At 44.3% G+C, this 21,432-nt stretch overlaps 1 protein-coding gene across 4 annotated transcripts in view; it reads left to right on the top strand.

Moving 5' to 3' along the window:
- LOC135903997 (specificity protein transcription factor 3-like) overlaps nucleotides 1–20,551 on the top strand; it is a 70,079-nt gene extending 49,528 nt beyond the window's left edge. For 3 of the 4 annotated variants that reach the window (XM_065434530.2, XM_065434538.2, XM_065434511.2), the window contains 4 exons: nucleotides 3,150–3,268; nucleotides 13,242–13,483; nucleotides 14,029–14,222; nucleotides 18,424–20,551. In XM_065434530.2, coding sequence (XP_065290602.1) covers nucleotides 3,150–3,268; nucleotides 13,242–13,483; nucleotides 14,029–14,222; nucleotides 18,424–18,680 — 812 coding nt within the window. In that variant the 3' untranslated portion in view covers nucleotides 18,681–20,551. The remainder of the gene's footprint in view (nucleotides 1–3,149; nucleotides 3,269–13,241; nucleotides 13,484–14,028; nucleotides 14,223–18,423) is intronic. The other variant, XM_065434520.2, reaches the window with a different exon arrangement.
- Nucleotides 20,552–21,432: the final 881 nt, after the last annotated feature.

Below are 21,432 nucleotides of genomic sequence, written 5' to 3'. Positions count from 1 at the left end.
GACGTGTTTGCTTAAGGCATTGTTGTGCGCCATTGTTCTTAACCTCCAAAAAGGTTAGCACTGTCATTGCCTCACAGGGCACAATGCATTGTGGCAGAAGTTGTTAAACTTCAATTCAATTCAAGCCCACAGTCTGATTAAGAGGCATGTGGCTGTGGGGGACTCCCCTCTTAATTTTGACTATCTGGCATTCTCTAACTTGCACCTAAATCAGAATACATGAGCATTTTTGCATTTCGCTTCCGTGGTGTCTTCTAGATGGTGTGGTGCTTTAACCCTTTGAAGGTTTTTGCCGTACATGTATGGCGGCGGTTTTTGTCCCGCAAGGTCTTTACCGTACGTTTACGGTTTCGACCCTCCGTTTGAAATATCGCGCTAAAGAACGATGCCTGCTCACCGGGAGGTGCCGCCACCTCTTAGCACTTACAAGATGCGTTTGAAATTGGTGCTACCTTCTTGGGGAGATAAACAGAACCGATTGCTAGCTTCAGCACGTCGCTCAGACTGCGGCAACGCCCCTTTGGCGGTTTCGGTTTCGCCGCGTGATCGCAACGGAGGCGCGCGAAACGTGGTTTTTCTCTTTGTCGGCACGCTCTCGCAGGGGCGGCGGAAGTTGTTTCTATTTTCATTGGCACTGCTCTTAACTTGTTTATCACCACCGCTCACAACGTATTCTCGCTCTCTGCGGCAATGCGCTTACACGAGAGGGTGCCTCAGACCTCTGCCCAAGGCATTCAGAGATGTCATGTGTGCGCCAACACAACTCCTCGCTCCAAGACAACAGACACGCATTTTAGGTGTGCAAACTGCGAGAAGGCGCTGTGCGTAGACCAGTGTTTCAAGGAGTACCACACTCGGAAATACTATTGAACATTTTGCGGTTCTGCGTGATGCCGACACCAAAATACTGTTCCTGATTATTTTTTACTATTTATTCCCAACTTTATACATATTGTACATTCAAGATTTGCAATAAAGTAATTTGACCACCTGGGAAAGTTTTTTTCAAAATAATTCGACCCTCAGTGGGTTAATGCCACTTTGTGTCTGCATACAATACGTCAGTTGTCTGCTTGACAAATTTGCTAGGTGTTTATTTTTCAAGAATAGCAAAAACATACAGTCACGTACCTTGAATTGATATTGATCTTGTTTGACGCCAATTTCTGCTGTGTATAGTTGTAGCTTTCCTTGCCTTCTTACGTTGCCTTCTGCTTCTCTCGTGCTCCCCCCATGTATCCGAACTGCAAGCAAAGGGTAACTAGGCTGTTCACTTGTTCATGACTGTGTTTGCTCTGGACTGTTACGCATCAATACAAAGGTATAAGTGCTGCAGTTTGTGCAGTGCTTTTACAGGAGATCACGGATAATTACAGCAGTCTAGAGGGCTAAGCTAGTTTCTCGCGTCTCCTTTCCTTTCTTCTGCGCTTCTGCCATTTATATAAGATGAGGAGCAAAATGAGAACAAGGTGAAAGCAGGTGCCAATATTTTGGCAAGTGGACTTGTCTTTTTCAAGGCGACATATGCTTTTCTCACATTCTTCTAAAGGGGAGAGGGCGTAAGGAGGGTGGGTGGGGCAACGAGTGAAGGTGTGTTAGCGGCGAGAGTGTCGAATTGAGAATAAAGGAGCGCTGTACAAAAGACCAGGGATACGGCCGTCTGTCAATCACATGTCAACGCCCTTGCGTCAGCCGGCATGTCACTGATGTGCACAGCAGCCCTCTATTACTTGTTTCGCTTGGGGTCGTCGGCTATCGTGTCTCTGACAGAGATAATAGAAGGAGTGGTAGAAACAGGTGCTCGTGAAAAAAAAGAAAGGAAATACTGAAATGGAATAAATAAATAAAGGGAAAAAAATAAAAATGAGAAGGAGAAACCAAACTAAGTGTTGTTGCCTATACCTTGCAATTTAGCATAGCGAATAGATTCTCAAGCTCTCTTTGAAACGTTTATGCCTATTAGTTGCAGTGTATTGAACTTATGGATAAGGTATGAGTCTCTGTATTTTCTTTCTCGTTCTGTCTGATCTTTGTGCTAGTGGCTTAAAACATTCTTATGGCTTTATTTACTACGCTCTATCTGCCTTTATTAGCCTAAAGTTCAAAGCAATCCTATTTTTCTATATGCAGAAACCAATGAGACTATGTGCACATGTATAATAATTGCACGTTGTTTCAGTTACAACTGAATATTTGGTTAGAAATTATAAATTAGAAAGTCACAAATACTCTTGAAGCGAGAGTGACAGTTTAAGCAAATCTATGTAGTAACCTTCATTTGCATGCTGGCTTAATGGCCATGCCTGCAACATCTGTAGAGAGTAGCACCAGAGCTACTTCTAGTAAAGTGTTGTAGGGAACTCTATGTATTATGCAATGCAAGATTCTGAAGGCTGAAAACATGTGGTGCAGCTTCCTTGCCACTAGCTTAGCTAAATAAATATTCTTCTTAATGTGCTTTTGAAATAAAAGGGACGGCACATTGCCATTTTGTTGTTGCCAACCTATGTGAAAAAATCCTAGCGAAAACTTGTTCTTTTCCTATATTGTAATGACAGTAGTAAGGACACTTGCTCTGACAATTACGCTGTTGCCAGTGCCGCAAATGTGGTTTTGATTTTGAGTCCTATCGTAACACACAAATTGTAAGTTGCAAATTTTGTTTGAAACTCTGCCATGGGCAGGCCACAAATCAGCATTTTCAGCAAGAGAGGGTGTGTCTTCAATGCATTCATTGTCTAGCGCTGCTAAAGCAGATGACAAAGAGACAAATATGACAAAGGAGATGCTGCAGCCATTGCACTCATGATTGGGGTCACTAATGGGGTCAGGCATGTGTCGCTGTGGAATGGCCACAAAATTGATTAAGGGCAACATTAAAATTTTTCTTTGCTAATAGCCAACATCTTCTGCTGAATAAGTAGAAATAAAATGTACAAAAATACTTTATCAGACTAAACTAACTTAGTGTTCATATTTAGTGGCCCTTAGAGGGATAAAACCAAGCTTTTTTTTCATTGATGATGTCAATAATCACCGGACATGTCTCAGAAACGGTAGATCGTCCCCTAATCAGTGTAGCACGGCAAGCCTTCAGTGCTGTGAAATACAGCTGTGCCTTTTCTTTTTCTCCTGCACTGTCCTTGCAGCCCAGCAATTCCAGCAAGATCCCAATGACCCTACCAAGTGGCAAGTAGTTACTGCGCAACCCGTGGCAGCTCCCGCGGCCAGCACTACCCAAACCCACCTTCAGGCTGCCGGACAGCAGGTAAGCTATGTCATTCCGTGTGGGCAGTACCCGTGAGAATTATCTTGGTATTTGTGCAGTTCGGTCGCAATGCCGGTGAAAAAGAAAATTAAGGGGGGACCCTGCACCTGAAAACTTGTTTTTAATTCTTTGTCGATATTGATGAAACTTGCCGAGTTTATGTATTTCAATGCGTTAGCTTTAAATATACATCCAGTTTTCTTTCAGAGTAACTAACCTTCCAGAAATTGAAGAAATTCAGCTTTATTGCATAATTTTCTTGCGGGTGAGCTATCTACCAAACTATACATGGCATAATAAATATCAACATACGAAAATGATGTGGAACTAACTAAAAGTGCAAATAAACAAGTATGGTGTTCTAACCCAATTTTATATCAAATGAGAACATTGCAAACTTCAGTGAGAGAAATCCGTCTAACTGCTAATTTTTTTTTTATTTACAGTTTATTTTTATTTTCTAATAAATGCAACAACGTTGTTTCGTTGTTGCTTTGCCTTTCTGGGGAAAAAAAAGAACTACAATGATAGCACAAGTAGAAGCGGAGATATTGCACCTGCAATACGGCATCATCATCATAATTGTGGTTTTGCGAAAACAGCAAAAAGCATTTCACAACTGATATATTGAAAGAAAGTTTGAAAAAAACGGCAAAAACGGCTTTCGCACTTCTGCCATTTATATATGACGATGAACATGCATTGCAAGTACGTTCACTTCAAAAGGATTACACGTTTTCGGTCTTTCAATTCCTCGCGAGATCCGTCCCAACGCAACTTCACCACAGATCTCGCAAACCACAGTCAGTTTAGTAGCGAGGCCGTAATCCTGATCACTCCCCACCCGCTACGCAGAACCACCACATGTACTACGCCAGAAAACGCCGAGAAGCTTGAGTAGCGGGCTTCATGACCGAGGCTGTTGCACTATCAGCAGTCGGATGTTCAATAAAACGCCGAATCTTTCGCTCCATGGCCATCATAGATGCAGTCTTGTCGAGCATAGCTTTCTCATGTGCTCTTATCTTATCCACTTCCTCTTTAGTTACGACAGCCATGTTCAATTCTTACGTGAGTGTAACCAGCATGTGGATACGCATGATCCGGCAAAGCAGTTGAGGTGTCAACGTTTGGCAGCAGTACGACTTCAGCGGCGAGTTGCCGTGTATCCTGTGCCAACTACAACGATGGAATCGCTTTCGGAAGTTTATTGCGTCTTGTGCGTTTCTGCCCGTAACAATTCACAGAATTAACATTTTCCTGTCCGTGGGAAAATAAGCACTTTTCGGGTGGTCTAGTAAACATTTTTTTTGCTGCTACATCAATTGTTTGATATTAAAATGTTTAGTATCAATTTGTAGAAGAGGGAATGTGCTTTTTAATGGTGTTGTTTGAAAGCAAACACTTATTACCAATTAATTGAAAAAAAATCACTTAATAAAAAATTTGTAACAAAAACGAGGAAACTCTGCAAAAACGTCGATGCTGCTTTGCACCAAGACAACATAAAAAAAATTCGAAATATACATTTTGAAGAGACAGGCCGTATACAACATTCCTGCAAATATAAACTTTCTATCTGTACACGTTATTTTTTTACAAAGGAAAAGGTTATCCCTAGTGGCTATCGTGCCACCGCACAAAGCAGTTGCGTGATGTGGTGAAGCACAAGTTTGCGGAGCACGTCTCGCAGAAAACGTTCGTTTTTTGTTCCACTTTCCGTTCTTGATAGCACAATTTGCAGTTCCTGTATCTTTGTAGCTTCTGGGGCTTGTGCTTTTGATCCTTAGGGGCACATGTAGCAGGAACAGCGGGAGGAGCCTTGGGTTCTGGATGTTGTTGCTCATCAAGCCCTATGAGCTGCTCTACCAGCTCTAGCCTGAACGCGAACTGATCAAAGCGCGTACCCCTTGACAATTCAGGTACTTCGGGATGTTGCCGACGGTGCTCATCAAATAGAATAAAGCTGTTGACAACAGCAATATCTATACTGTGGAAAAACAGCGTTTTCCACCAACGCACGCACTTCATCAGAACATTGCATGTCCCAATCAGCTGGTCCGATTTATCGACGCCGAGCATGCCCACATTGTACTTGCCAATCAGCATTGGCTTTTTCACCGATACTTCTTGCCACTTATTGTCCACTTTCCTTCGGCGCTTCGCAAGTACGAATTTGTTGACTGTGTGGGCTGTCGACATCATGTGAACAACACGCTTGTCCTTCCATTGCAAATATAGTACGTCCTGGTCCCGTAGCCAGCGAACATCTCCTCTCTTTGCTTTTTTTTCCCATTGGGTGTCCTTGAGCTCGGCTGGAAAGCCCCGACGATCCTTGCGCGTTGTGCCACAAGCAAGCGTCTTGCGCTCCAACAAGTGTACGAACAAGGATGTCGACGTGTAAAAGTTGTCTAAATAAATGATGTACCCTTGATCTAGGTAGTCCTCTGCCAGTCGCGTCACAACATCGAATGCCAGCCCACGTGCGCTAGGTGCTTCACGCTTTCCTGTGTATACACTGAACTGAACAGTGTAACCAGATTTGGAGTCCGCCAAAACCCACAATTTATACCCCCATTTAATAACTTTGTCCCGCATGTACTGTCTAATTCCGGATCTGCCTTTGGATTTTACCATCCTCTCGTCAACGGAGAGGCTCCGATCAGGCTGGAAAAATTGGGCGGATGAGGCGTTGATGTGCTTCAGCAGCGAAGCTACGCGATGCAGCTTGCCATGAGATGCGGCAGTTGTCTTCTCAGGGTCGGACACACTCAGGAATGCAAGCAACGCTTTGAATCTATTTCTTGGCATTACCGAAGGCGGAAGAAGACCAGAAAATATTTTCCGCGTGCTCCAGTAGCAGTGCAAGCACGGTACTTGTACAATACCCATGTAAATGAGAAGTCCGATAAACTTCTTCATTTCATCGGGAGTCACTACCTTCCAAGATCCATCTCTCTCACTGTATGATTGCTTCTCCAAAATATGCATCCACGCATATTTATTTGTCATCGTGCATATCTCGGTGATTATTTCCGCCGTGAAGAACAGCGCGAAGAAGTCGACGGCTCTTGCGAAGCGCCGCGCGGCACTACGGAGCGCAGTGCCGAGGTCGACTCCCGGCCGTCTTCTCGCGCAAAACTTCACTCTTTGTGCCGCCGCCGACAAGTGGTCCTGTCCAAATGACGTTGACACCCTGCAGATAAGAGCCGTAGCCTTTAGAACACGCCGCATGTCTTTAGATCTGATCGCGGCCGCGATAAAATGGCTCGGAGTGGAAAACGGAACTTACCGGCGGATACCTGTCGACGTTCCGGGGCTACTTGACGCACTTTCACCGTCCGTGCTGAAGTCAGATGAGTCAAAATCATCTCCCGAGTTTCCGCTGCTACCACCATCACAAAATTCTGATGCAGACTCATCGGAATCCGTCGAAACTCGCCGTTTCCGAGGAGCAGCTGCGCGCGACGTCGACGCCATATCCGAAACTAAGCGCGCTCGTCAAGCGCGATTAAAAGGCGTTTTCAAAATCCCTCCCGCGGCCAAAAAAGGAAACACAAAACCGAAACTTGAAAAATAGTTGTCCTTTTATGCGCTGGATGGCGCTAGCTGTCCGTAAGCGCTCCGAACGGGAGAAAATCGACGTTGAAACCGTCGATAACATACAGTAAACCCTCGTTAACTCGAAATTGTAAAATCCGGGAAAAATTTCGAGATAAGCAGAGTTTCGAGTTAAGCAAAATGCCGAAAATTTCAGTGACCGGGTCACTGAAATAGCCAGTAACAACCAGCACTGCTAACAAACGCTCCACAGCACGAGGGGAGCTTTTGCAATAGACACAGAATTCCCAGGAAAAACTGAATTTTATTGTTTTGGAAAGAACTGGGTGATGCTTGCCTGCTTGGCGTTGGCATTCGGCGCGAGAAAAGCGTCCTCAAGCTGCTGAACGCACCGCATGAGCCGTTGTTCGCCGCCGCTGCATTCAACTTTGTTGCGGAGCAAACGTAGTAAGTTCCTTGTTTCTGCAGTTGTCGGCACTTCTCTAGGTGGTTCGTCGTCTGCGTGATCACCGTTGTTCACTGCCATTTCAACAATGTCCGCGTCGGACAACATTCCGGTAATGGGCACGTCCGATTCGTAGAGCGCGTACTCTTCAAAAGAGATTTCGCCGTCTTCGGCATCGCTGGCGTAGCCGGCAGCTTTGTGGACTTCGTCGCAAAGTTCATCGCAATCACCGAAATCGTCAGTGTCTGGCTCGAGCGATTTCTCGGCGCGCGAAAATCCTGCGTGCGCGAAACAGTTGGCAATCGTCAATGGACGTACTTGTCGCCAGGCTTCGGCGATCAGGTGGACTGCACCCAGCAAATCTATTTCGTACTTCTTACCACTGTCGTAAGAGCACAAAATGCGGTGCAGGAGACTCTTCCTGTAAAACTTGCGAGCAACCTCAATGACTCCTTGGTCCATCGGCTGGAGCACGGACGTCATATTAGCAGGCAGGAACTCCAGCGTGACCGCCTCCAAGTTGTTGATTTTTCCGTGGCCGGGGCAGTTGTCCACGACAAACAGCACTTTCCGGCCGTCCCTTGCCATCTTGCGGTCAAGAGCACGTACATACTCTTCAAAGAGCGCTGCAGTCATCCAGGCCGTTTTATTGGCGCGGTAAGTCGCATCTCTCGGGAGCCGTGCATTTTGGAAGCACCTTGGATTGAGCGACTTACCGATAATAAGCAGCGGCAGTTTTTCATCGCCGGTGGAGTTGGCTCCGAAAAGTATCGTCACTCGGTCTTTGCGCTGCTTAGCGCCTGAGCACGCTTCTCCCTTCGGCGTGTATGTGCGGCTAGGCAGCATCTTATAGAACAGTGCTGCTTCGTCGAGGTTGAAAATGTCCTTGTCCGCGTAAGCCTTTTGCAGCTCAGCGAGGCGGTGGTTGCGCCAGGTGTCTGCAGCCCCTTCATCAACAGTGCCGCTTTCGCCGTGGATAGGCTTCGAGGCTACGTTATTTCTTTTTTTAAATCGTTCAAACCAGCCATTGCTGCAACTGAAGTCTGTGTGGCCCTTCTGCAACGCCAGAGCGTCTGCCTTCTCCATCATCATTTGGGTTGTCACGGGAAGGTTGGCTGCCCTGACATTCCGGAGCCACAGCATGAGTGCTGCTTCGACGTCCGGGAATTTCGAGGCCCGTATCCGCTTCCGCTTGCTGGAAAAACTTTGCTCGAAGCCATCGAAGATCTTCTGCCGATTTTTTAAAACAGTCGATAACGTCGACAAAGGGATGCCGAATTCTTTGGCGATGCTCGTTTTGGATCTTCCCGCTTTCTCCACTTCCTTGATTAACGCGACTTTTTTCTCCAGCGTCAGAGACTTGCACTGCTTGGGGCGGGACATCGTCGTCGTCCGTTGACCACACACCACATACACAACAACACAAAAAATCGCAGTCAACGCGTCGTGCGCACAGCGCGACGAAACAAAGAACAGAATCGCACACGCACAATTACGTCCGCACGTGCGAAATGCAGTGGCGCGACTACTCGATAAAACCCATGAGCCCCCGCACGCAAGCGGCGCACACCACGTGACTGCTTCCAAGGTTACTTGACGTGGTTGACGGAAAACGGCTGCATCCGCGGGAATTTTGTATTCGCTCCTAGAACGCGACCGCGTTCGGCACTTAAGTAGGAACCAAGCGCTCGCTCGGAGCCTGTATAACCTTTTGGTAACGGCCTTTGCCTTCAGCCGTCCCGGTCGAAATTTCGAGATATCCGTATTACGCCCGAAAAATGCTTCGAGATAAACGGGTGCAAATACATAACACCTATGGGTGGGGAAGGCGCGGCGTGGAAAACTTTCGACTTAACCGATATTTCGAGATATGCGAGTTCGTGTTAACGAGGGTTTACTGTACTGTCGATGGGCATAGGCGCGGACAGGAAAGTGTTAAACTTTTTCGGACCTCCAGCATATCCAGCATCGCTGTCGCAAGACTAAAACAAAATGGTAGCTGTTTTCATCATTTGAGTGCTTGTGGTCCTTGGAGCCAATCATGATTCGCCATCATGATCACATGCTCAAACTGGCCAATAATAGCGTGCACCATGAATTTCTTTTTCGTTTTTTCTTTTTTTTCGTGACCGCAGCGGCGGCAATGTTGCCGACCGATAAATAACGAAAGCCAGAAATGTGAGCTTTCGAATGATACAAAAATGGCGCTGGCAGAGTGCATATTTATCGAGTTATGCGTGACGAAAATCGGGCGCGATTTGTCCCCAATTTAAAGGGCAACGCTTGCGGATTCGCATCTTTAGATCACGATAATGAAAGAACTCACAGAATTGAACTTTGTCGGACCTCCAGCATATCCAGCATCGCAGTCGCAAGACTAAGACGAAATGGTGGCTGTTTTCATTATTTGAGTGTTTGTGGTCCTTGGAGCCAATCATGATTCGCCATCATGATCGCATGCTCAAACTGGCCAATAATAGCGTGTGCTATGAATTTCTTTTTCGTTTTTTTTTTTCGTGACCGCAGCGGCGGCAATGTTGCCGACCGATGAATAACGAAAGCCAGAAATGTGAGCTTTCGAATGATACAAAAATGGCGCTGGCAGAGTGCATATTTATCGAGTTATGCGCGACGAAAATCGGGCGCGATTAGTCCCCAATTTAAAGGGCAACGCTTGCGGATTCGCATCTTTAGATCACGATAATGAAAGACCTACGCAGTATTTTGTAGCCAAATTTCCTAGATAGGCGCGGAAACGTGTCGGGAACGCGGAAAGTAAAAATTGAAAATTCTAATCTTGGGCCAATTTTCAGTCTCAAAGACCCGGGTTCCCTCCACCCTAAGGGAAAGAATAAAGCAGTGATACTGGACAGCTACTGAATAGCAGAGTTTAGCATCAAAGATTGCCTCTGTAGTACAGTTCACTCTCGATATATAACGAACACACTTGTAGCAACATATCTGATATAATGAAGTAAATTTAGATTTTTTCTAGGCAATATCAGCATATATTGAAAACGTGCTTACAATGAGGGTATTTTCATGGCCTATGCTACTTTGTTATAACTATGTTTGAATGCACTAGAAGTTCCTATACAGTGAACAATCAATTTTCCGGACATGCCCGATAATTCAGACCCCTTCGCGCCACCTCCACATACCCCATAGAGTCAGTGTATAAGAAAAGCTGAAATTTCAGACAAAACAACCCTTCGCCATCTGATTTTCCAAACTTCTTGCCATGACGGCAGGTCAACAGCGTTATCGAAGCAACCACTGCTATTTTATCTCTCCGCCTTGAACCGGCACTCTCACTGTAGATCTGCTGGCGGCTGTAGCCGCCAATGCGGCAATGCTTGGCCTACCTGCTTCGTTATTTGCTATAAAACTTCTTGCTGTTTGGTTTTTCATTGAAAAAACTTCCTGTTGTCAGCAATGGCGCTGACTCTGCTGTTGTAATCCTCGCCAGTGGCTTCGAAGCTCGGAGAGCACGATGCGGTGCACAATGCTGGTTCCCGAAAGCTAGACGGTGAAAGCTCGACCGTTGTCGTATAAAAAACCTAGTGCCGCTGACGAAGCGTCCATTGTACTACCGAGTGTCTTGAGTGTTCGAGTGACTTTAGGGAAAAAGGGGACGAGAGATTATAGTTATAGGCCAACTGTGCCTGGTTTGCAGGATGCTGCATCTGTGTGGCCCAGACGGTGCACAGAATGGTTCGCGGCATCGAGAAGGAGAGCCACTGACAGGCCCGTTCGACGACAAATTTCGATAATGCTATCCTCTCCAACTATAGTACTAGATGTCATGACTGCCTCTGCGCAGTCGCTTGCAGGATTGCATGTGAAACATCAGGCACACATTGCACACACACGCTATACTGGCTATACACGTACTACAGTACATCGTACATGCACCAAGCTCGTTCCACATCATAGCTTAGTCAGATGGCACAATGCCAGCCCACTGAAATGCTTACAGCTCAATAAAATGGGTACAAATTATTTGTAAACACATCTATGAAATTTTTTTATATTGCTTAGCCATTAACAGATAATAGAATGAAAACTTTCTTTTTGTTTTTGAAAAACACGTCTATCGAGTCAGGCAACACAAACAGTTAGGCAGCGAACGCACAGTGGCATAGGCCCCTTTTTTGCTCCATGTAGCCAAGCCAGCGAACAATCTGTGTCTTCCTGGGTCTATCTCTGCTGTGAGAAGTTCGCCGTGAAAGTTTGCTCCGTGTAGCCTGGCTCTAAGTGGTAAAGCATACCAAAAGTGGAAAGGGGCTATTGTCATGGGACACAGTATGTATTCCTTAATTATATATGCGTGCACCCTCCATCTCCTGTCAGAGTACAAGCACTGATATGCCTAATAAGTGTACTGGCAGGCCTTCGGAGCTATTTCAGATATGCCTGGGGCAATTTGAACCCTTGGAGGCAGTAAAAGGCATTCATTCATTTTTTTGGACAACCACATTCACGGCTGTGAGTGGCAAGTGAATAAGATTTTGTTTGAGACATTCAGTGCTGGTGCTCTTTGAGTCTGATGTTGACGCCTGATCTGTTCTCTCCTGTATGTGTTTTACAACATGATAATGGTATGTTTGGTAACAGAATTCTGTAGCACTATTAGCAATGTATGTTTTTTGCTTCACCACTCATAGCAGTAAATGTAGTTGCTCCCCACTTTTCTAAGACACAATGGTGTGTGCACATCAGGGACAGCAGTTTACATGAAAAGTAATTGAGGCATTTCACATCATAAGGAAAGGAGATGGTTGTGTTAGCCAGTGATCCATTGCTCCGTGTGTGACAAGGATTTGCCAGCCCATTTACCGTATTTACTCGCATAATGATCGCACTTTTCTGTAAAAGAAATTTATGCAAATTCAGGGGTGCGATTATTACGCAAATTAAATTTCCCGCAAAAAGAAAATAAATTTTTTTTTCATCCCGTGTTTGCTGTGGGATGACAACAGGTCAACAAATAGGCGGCTGCCACTGTATGTAGTGCGGGACACCAAAAAAAAATGGCGACTGGCGGAGCAAGTCGAACGTGGCGAATGCGATTTTTTCTTCTTCTCGTGAGTACATTGCATGCACTGAAACAGTCTTCTGTATCAGTAATGAATAATGTTAATATCGGCAACTTTGCGGCAATAGCGTAGCCATGTCCACTTTGAGAGGACAGAAACAGATGGGCGCACTTAGCTGCCAGTGACATAGAAATGCATGGCGGGCATGCTGTGGAAACTGCGGCATTTGTCTTCACTACTATCCTAATGTGGCCTGTTTCCACTAAGTGTGGGCGAATATCTTAGCTGTGCTACAAGCGTCGGTGTATGAATAGGGTACACTTCTAACGTATCAGTGTAAACGTGGCTACTATCGTTGCCGCTCGCGATTTGTTGCATGTGCGTGAGTGGAGACGAGAAGAATCGAGAGGCACCTTTGTTGTTGTTGACCACAACCATTATAAAGCCTACACATAAAAGTTTGGTTGTAGCTTTTTTTTAGTCATGGAAGGGCAGAAAAGTGATGAAAGGAATGAAATGGGGCATTTGCTTAAGAATGTTTGGTGCATGCAGACCGCTTGGTTTGTCTTGAAGAGTCGTTTGCGTAGCGTTCGACAGATGGTAAGCGCGATCATTATTAGCTAGACTTGGCACACGGCATATTGCTGTGGCAAGTTCAGGGTGCGATCATTATACGGGAAATAAAAAAAATTAATTTTGACGACAAAATCAGGGGTGCAATCATTATGCGTGGAAATACAGTAGATTGCTGTGTAGGTGCAAGTATTCGCTACTTATTTGTGACCACAAACTAATGCTTGCTCCATTTGGGGAGGCTCGTAATGATAATTGCAGTGCTTGGCAGCTTGGAACAGCACTGAACAGGCCAGCAAAAGAAGTGGACAATGGACACTGGATCGGTCACTGAAGTGTTGACCTGCTGTTGTAGGTTCATCTGGTGCAGGCACAAGCCCAAACACTGACTTCAGCCGCAGGAGGTGCATCGACTCCTGTGACGGATGGCAGCGGTGGCCTGGAATCCCCCGACCTGACAGACGGGGGTGCCTCCCAGGGGGCAGCCGATGGGGCGAGCACCCCGACGGGCGCTGGCAGTAGTGGTGGCAATGCTGGCCTCAGGAGACTGCGCCGGGTGGCGTGCACCTGCCCGAACTGCCGCGAGGGTGAAGGCAGGTCAGTGGCACCTCTTGTCATGCCTTGTGATGTGTTTTAGTTTTGCTGTTATCAATGGTTCATGTCTCTCATTGTCTTGCAAGTTGTGCTGACATTACAAGATTGCGTTTTCACCACAATGTTTGTTTTTATCAGCTTTTAGGCAGCCATGATAACCAGCAATGTTTGGTAAAACTTGCTAAAGTTGTTTGGTGTGTAGGCATTGTGGAGTACTGTTCTATATGAAAACACAATTTGTTTCAGTAAAATTTGGTACGAATACATGGTCTAGTATAACAGGTCCAGCAGCAATATGAAAATGTTTAATGTGGAACTGTGAGACAAATAGTGTAGAAGCCAGGAAAGCATAACAGACAGACCAATTTGGTGGACTGTAAGAGAAAGTGATTAAAAGCTTCAATATATTTTAATGTCGATCAGAGTAAAGCATCCTTAGTGCGGGGACAATGCTTTCTGCCAGTTTGCCTGTGATCTTTTATTGTAACCATCAGCCTTGTGCAGGTAAGAAGGAGCAGAGCCATGATTCCTTGCGTCTCGTCATGCAGGAGTAGCGAGAACAAGCGACGGCAGCATGTCTGCCACATAGCGGGCTGTCATAAAGTCTACGGGAAAACGTCTCACCTGCGGGCCCACCTGCGCTGGCACACCGGCGAGCGGCCCTTTGTTTGCGAGTGGCTCTTTTGTGGCAAGCGCTTCACGCGCTCTGATGAACTGCAGCGACACAAGCGCACCCACACAGGTCAGTCTTTTGTTTTACAGAATATACGAATGGACATGTTGGTAATTCGTACTAAATAGAATGGAGCAATCAGAAAGATGAATGACGAGACAAGATGAAGCATTCACAAGACAACCCAGTGCTTCTTGATCTTGTCTCATCCTTTGTTTTCTTTCTGTTACTACTGTTCTGTCCAGTCCACCTTTAGTAGGGGTGTGTGAATACAGTCCAACCCACTTATAACGATTCCAGATGTAGCAATCTATCCATTATAACGACCATCTTTCAGTGCTTTTGCAATTTTTCTACCCTACCTATTGAAACTGTGGCCAAATATAGCAAACATTTTTAATATTGCTGTACTCTTATTAGAAACACTGAAGCACTGTTGTGGTAAAATTATGGTGCACACAATACGGAAAAAGTACTCTAACATGGTTATAATGAAACAGGATGTAACGAATTACATGAAATTTCCCTTGAGATCCTTACAAAGTTCCATGAAGTTAAAACCTCAATTTAATGAAGTGAGATTTCGTGCTAATGGATGCACTCGAACCTGTTATAATGAAGTTGAAGGGGAAGCCAAAATTACTTCGTTATATTGACTATTGCCCTTTACTGCAGTATATGCCCAGTGATGTGCAAAACTTTAAACATGCAATAAAACACTGGTTCCGCGGCCTGCCATATACAGCTACGTGGTTGTATGTGCAATGATATTTTAATAAAACAGTAGCAAAAGACTCGCCGGCGTGTGCAACATGAGACTTTTTAGCACCTGATGCGCCAGCCTTTACGTTAGTGTCCTTACGTTCCAATGCGATGGTCTTTCACTTCCGCTTTCCACTTGGCTTGCTCATATTGTCATGAAACAGCGACACAGTTGATGGGAACAGATAGCACGCTGCGATGCAAATCCGTTGTGTTTATGAAGCATGGGTCACACAACACAGGGTGCCAACTACGCAGCTGGGGTGGCATTCTCCATCACAAAAGCAGGAACAGCTGGGCAAGTTGGTAGGGTAACATAACTATAAAACAGTGTCAGGGACGCAGGCAGCAAAAAAACAACAACGCATTGTCCTGTCATTTCGTTTCTCTGTTGGCATCCCTGGTACTGCTTAATGATTATGTGACCTCCATGACCTCTGGCGATAGTTTCACTTTTGCGTGATTTCGCGAACCCATCAAATTGTATGGCCAAGAGAGCTTGGCGCAGCGCCAGAAACACTGTCGGCTATATACGTGGATGCATTCAACCAGTGAAAACGAAACTGTTTGATCCTCTGCTCTCAAGTAGCCCCATGGCTGCCGTGGCTCCGCTGTCAGAATTCATGTAAACCATAGTCCTAACCAAGTCCCATGTTGCACACATTGAAGATTCTTTTGTTGTTATATTCAAATTTCACCACATTCATGGCCATATAGCAGTTCCGCCGTCCGCCAAGCCATCTTTTTATTTCCATGTTTGCAACTGTACACCCCATTGGGCATATATTGCAGTAAATAACAATGATGAATACAACGAAGCAACGGATATAACGAGGTCATTTCTGCTCCCCCTTCAACTTTCTTATAATGAGGTTCGAGTGTGCAAAACAGGCCTTCTGAAGCACGAGATGGGCGTGCAGCATGTGCTTCCCTGCTCCAGTCCTACTGTTATATGGAGGTTACGCTTCGTCGACAGTTCGTTTGCATCGTTGCTGGTAATGAATTGTGATGACATTCATTATTTTGAACTTTGTATTTTTTCTTCTGAGGTGACACAGAAAACATAACTTTTCGGCTCCCTGTACGCTCAGCATCGTCTGACTGACACGCAGCCATAATGGCAGCATGTATGCCATAGTAGTTTCTGTTTGATGCCAACTAGAATGCTTTGTTCTTGTATCCAGAATCCAGTCAAGTCCTGCCGATTGTGTATTAATCGCAAGCTCTTGAAGAAAAATGGTGGCTGTGCTCATGATTTTGAAATGACTGGTGATCAGAATTAGGAGACCTTTTTAAGGAACTTTGAGGCTGGAGATCATTCCTGAGTTTCACGTTAAACACACACACACACACACTGCCGTCCGTGTTTTCTTGTCTCCATCTACATTAGCCTTGCACTGTAAACATATTTTAGGATGATCCACCAACTAGTCCAAACATTTACCTTGCACAAATTCAGCACATTCTTCTAAAATGAAAATTCGCAGCTACTGTGATAACTGAAATATAGGCAGAGTTTTTTCGAAAATGTGTATTTAGTGTAAAAGTGCCCCCTCGACTTATAGTGGTCTTTGGCAGAATTTCAACTTTGCCTGGTCACTAGTAGATAAGAAAGAAAGAAAAAAAATGTGAGCATCATCACTTTTGTTGCTGTTGCAATTGTGAATGTGGGAACAGCGCAAGCTCTCTGCAAATGTGCTTTGCTACAGCCTTTAAGTGCAATATTAGCAAATCTCAGCTCGACTTGAGTGCTGCATTTGAAAACAATGTGGTAGAATATGCAGAAGCAAATGGGAGCATGGCAGCGCTCCACCATTTTAGTATAGTGTGCTAGGACTACATAAGAACTTCAGTTTGGCCTAGTTGGTGTTTACTGCATATCATATTGACCGCAAATAAAGACGGGGACAGCGGAAGAAAACACATAAACGAACACGGGCGGTAACTAGTCCTAGTCTAGTACTAACCAACACGGGCAGTAACTAGTACTAGTCCTAGATGTGCTGGGACTAGTAGATTATAATCTTAAGGTTTCAACTAACAAAGTGAAATGGTGCAACTGTAGACTTTCATCGATACCTTCATTCTGCTATCACTATGCATACTGAACTTGAAGACACCACAGAGTAGTTTCTATGCGAGCATTACACATGACTTCTCTCAGTAACAGCAGGTTTAATTCATCGGGAAGGCCAGTTCAATTCACTCATAATCACACAGCAGGCTTCGCTTAACAAAGAAGGCTTGACATCATGAGAGTGGTTGTTACTTGTTAATGCTTTGTGATAAGACTGCGGTGGAAGAATGACTGTCTCTCATTGCATATTTTGAAGAGTGAGTCCACATATATGAACTACTGATATAATGACCACTTTTCGTGAAACTATCGAGTTCGTTATAAATGGGTTCAACTGTATTTGAAAAATTTTGATAACGAATTGAAAATATTTCAATACAATTGAGTGTTTAAATCAAATGACTTCCATTAATGCAGCTGTGTAATACAGCTTTGTTATGCGGTGAAGCACACCAAGTAAGGAAAGGTGCCACTGTTATGGGACATAGCATGTGTTCCTTAATTTACGCATGTACATGAGCCGGCTAGTGTTTTATTGCATCCTGCTTTGTGCTTGCAATCACACGACCTTCTCCTAGGTAGTATGTTCATTGTGTGAGCTGACTTGCATGCTCATCTTTGTTGCATCGGCCGCCATGATGACCACTTGTGCAACGTAGCGCAATAATATGCACACAAAGGTTAGATAAATGTATAGGCTATGCCAACTACTGCATTGCTGATAATATTAATTATTTATGTCTTAAGTTGTGCTGCTATGTTGATCAACCTTGCTAAGAAAAGAAAGGCTGGTAGTCGGGACTACATTCAGAAATATTTGCAGTTATGGCTATTCACACCTTATAGAATATTAAGCAGTATTGAAACTAAATACTAATAAATAAAATATTAAAGTTATAATATTGTATTCGTGATTGAAATTCTGAATATTTTCACATATTTCATGAAAGAATAAATTTATGTCAAAACGTTTCTTTCTAGCTCTGTATCAAGGAAAGTGAGCACATAATGCTACACAAAAGAAATAAGAAATGTTATTGCACATGTAAAAAACAAAAGAGCTGCAGTCGTCCCCTTCCATTCCAAATGATTATACTGTAGAGTGGCGACCATGCAAACAAAGTTCATTTTTACTCTCAGTGGTAATGGTAGGTCAGCAAATGCTGCAAAATACAGTAATTTCATTACTTTTTGAGTTAAAGTATATGATAAATGCAGGGAAAAAATGCATGTTCACATTGAAAGTTAAGAAAGTATATGGGCACCTTAGAACACAATAGAAAAATGTCCAGTCTTTGTTATCTTTTTTATTTAGATGTAGAAGTATGGGAAGGTAGGCTCTGTCAGAGCTGTGGTAAAGAATTACGGCAGATGTGTGAGGCACACCTCGATGGCTCTGCCTTTTCACCTCGACCCTGTTTTTCACTGCAGGGGAAAAGCGCTTCCAGTGTGCTGAGTGCCTGAAGCGCTTTATGCGCAGCGACCACCTGTCCAAGCACCTCAAGACCCACCTTAGCAAAAAGGGCGCGATCTCCGGCGTGAGTGCAGCGGCCAACGCCTCACATGATGACTTTGCCCCAGACTCCTGTGACCTGGAGATGTCTGTTGACGTCTCGGACCACGACCTCTCGATAAACGAGTCGGCTCTTGCCGAGAACAATGGCACCACACATGTCCTCTCCACTTGAGACTGCACATCTTGCCAGCCCTGTGCATCTCATCACACATCTGACTCCTATTTGCTGTGTTTCCCACAACACTTGTTGTGGTGTTAGATCCGTGCATTCGAATGTTCAACGGTCTTTGAATCATTTGTGCAACAAGGACATATTTGTCTGAGTCTTGAGAATAGCACTGCATCTATGTCCTGCTTTGAGCTAGCACAGCAAACAGTACAAGAGATTTTGTTTCATTTGTATGGCAAAACCTAGTCATAATGAAAATTATTAGATGAAATTAGCTATTTCCTACAAATTGATGCAAGGAACCTTTTATTTTAGTGTGTCATGGAATATTTACTGATCATTTCAAATTTACTCATCATTTCAAGCCAGTTAGGCCGAAATTTTATGCTATGCAATGTTTCTAATAACTTGCCTTTTGCAGCAGTTAAAAACTTCTAAAATTGTTATGCACCAAACTGCAGATTTGGAGGCCATTTTACTTTCACACTCTGCTACCACAGTCTCCCAATACCACCACACACTACCAAAGGCTGTGCACATTACATGCTGTGACATGGTTGAGTTTTCTGGACTATCATGCCAAGCTCCGGAATAAAACGTGAAGAGCCCATTGTGCAACTTGAAGCACATGCTGTGCCGTCTGAATGCAGATGTCATGAACTGCTGCACACTCACAGTAAAGTCAGTGGGCTCGCAACTTCACATTGCAGCTTGCATGTTATCAGCATACTGTGAGTGTGTCACTAAGGCAGTGCAAGCCTCTGATTTCACACAGTGCTCATTGCTGAATAAGGTAGTTTAATGAAATAGCTTTTTCGTTCAAGTTTAATGGCGTCTGCTTGCATCCAGCAACAAGCATCGTACAAAATCTGAAGACTTGCAGTGCTCTGCCGGCAGACTTGCAAAATGGCAACAAGCCAAGTGGTCACCAACAGCATTAGATCAGGAGTTCAAACCCTTTGACTTGACTGAGCATGTAGAGCAGTTAATTGTGGTTGCAGTCAGATAGGGTGCCACATATCGCAATCTGCAAGAGCAAATTGAAATTATTTGTCAGAAAAAAAGATTCACTTGTGCACACGTTTTTTTCATATTTTTTGTGTTCCGTTGGTGGCACACAGCAGGATATGTTGCATCAATACTGTCCCTCCTCCTGTGGGCAACATTGGCTGTAATGTTCATAATGAACTAATTTAGGCTCCCTGTTTAAACATCATTATAGCGAGGTTTTGCTATAGTTAGATAAAAGTGGACACACTCACAGTAATAGTGGACTCTTATTGTGCCAGAAGAGATGCAGGTTGCTGTGAAACTCAACCTGCCTAGTAGGCTGAGAAAAAGCTGTGGGTGCGAGGAAGCAGAGACGCGAGTAATTAGTCGACAAACTTCTAAGGTACAGGTGTTCGCAGTACAGGTTTGGATGCATAGGAAAATTAATAGGAGGCCTGGCGTCCATAGCAGGTGCGAAAAGTACTGCAGTAGCTGTGCCACATTAACAAGGTCTGTGGTGAGCTCACTGATTGAATCAATGATGTGCGCAGGACAAGCTGTTGTGTGTGACTCTAGGCCATAAAAATACTGTTAAATGTGGGAAATACAGCAAAAGAAACTTTCTGCAGCAGGGACACTGAATGGAGCACTCTTAGTTTCAATATTGGCATGTGAGTGCAGCTAAAAAAGGTGCAAGTTGGAAGTCTCACGTTTCAAATTTTTTATTAATTATTGCTTGCTATATTATGCTCGTGTGTGCTTGTTATGAATCTAAAAAAAAATGAAAGCAATGTTTGAACATAAAACTTATATCGGTGGCTCATGAAATTGCTTATCTTGTTGCGCTTCACTTACTCATCATCTTCATCATCAGCTTATTTTATGTCCACTGCAGGATGAAGGTGATCTCCAATTACCCGTGTCCTTCGCCAACCAATTCCAACTAGCGCCCGCGAATTTCCTAGTTTCAATTTCCGACTGCGTTTCCCTTCTCTTGGTACCCATTCTGTAACCCTAATGGTCCAACAGGTATCTAACCTGCGCATTACACGACCTGCCTAGCTCTATTTTTTTCTCTTAATGTCAGTTAGAATATCGGCTATACCTGTTTGCTGTCTGATCTAAACTGCTCTCTTTCTGTCTCTTAACATTATGCCTAGCGTTCTTCGTTCCATCACTCCTTGCACGGTCCTTAACTTGTTCTCAAGCTTCTTTGTCAGTCTCCAAGTCTCTGCCCCATATGTCAGCACTACACTTACTATTATTTGACAAATGCCATCCGTCACTCCAACTGTGAGAAACTGACAGCACTTTATCACTGAAATTATCCATTCATGAGCCACACACCCCTTTTTTAAGTGGACACCTTGTCAACTGCAACTGCACGGTACTCGCACTGCACTATGAATTGCAAAATTGTAGTATAGTGTGATTGCACTCATGAGTGATTACTCGCAAGAAGAGTCCACTTTACAACTTTATACTTCCTAATTTGTGTTCTCTTTGTTCACGCTAGTACGTGGGTATCATGGCAGACAATGGAAAAATTGAAGGGTTCGGTTGGGCAGCAAAGATGCTTCCAGACTCACCAGTGCTCTCTTCAGTGACTCTAGCTGTAGTGTATATTTATCCATCTCAACATTATGCCTGCATGAATCTCCAGAAATTGATGAGTATGTGTCCATGGGCTGTGTTATGTCACAAACATCTTTCATAATCATTGGGAGGACATTGTGCTTGCTGATTGTACCATGTACATGTTTGA

This window comes from Dermacentor albipictus, chromosome 1 (genome assembly GCF_038994185.2).
Source record: "Dermacentor albipictus isolate Rhodes 1998 colony chromosome 1, USDA_Dalb.pri_finalv2, whole genome shotgun sequence".
Classification (NCBI taxonomy): Eukaryota; Metazoa; Arthropoda; class Arachnida; order Ixodida; family Ixodidae; genus Dermacentor; species Dermacentor albipictus.
This window is presented reverse-complemented; position numbering and strand designations above follow the sequence as displayed.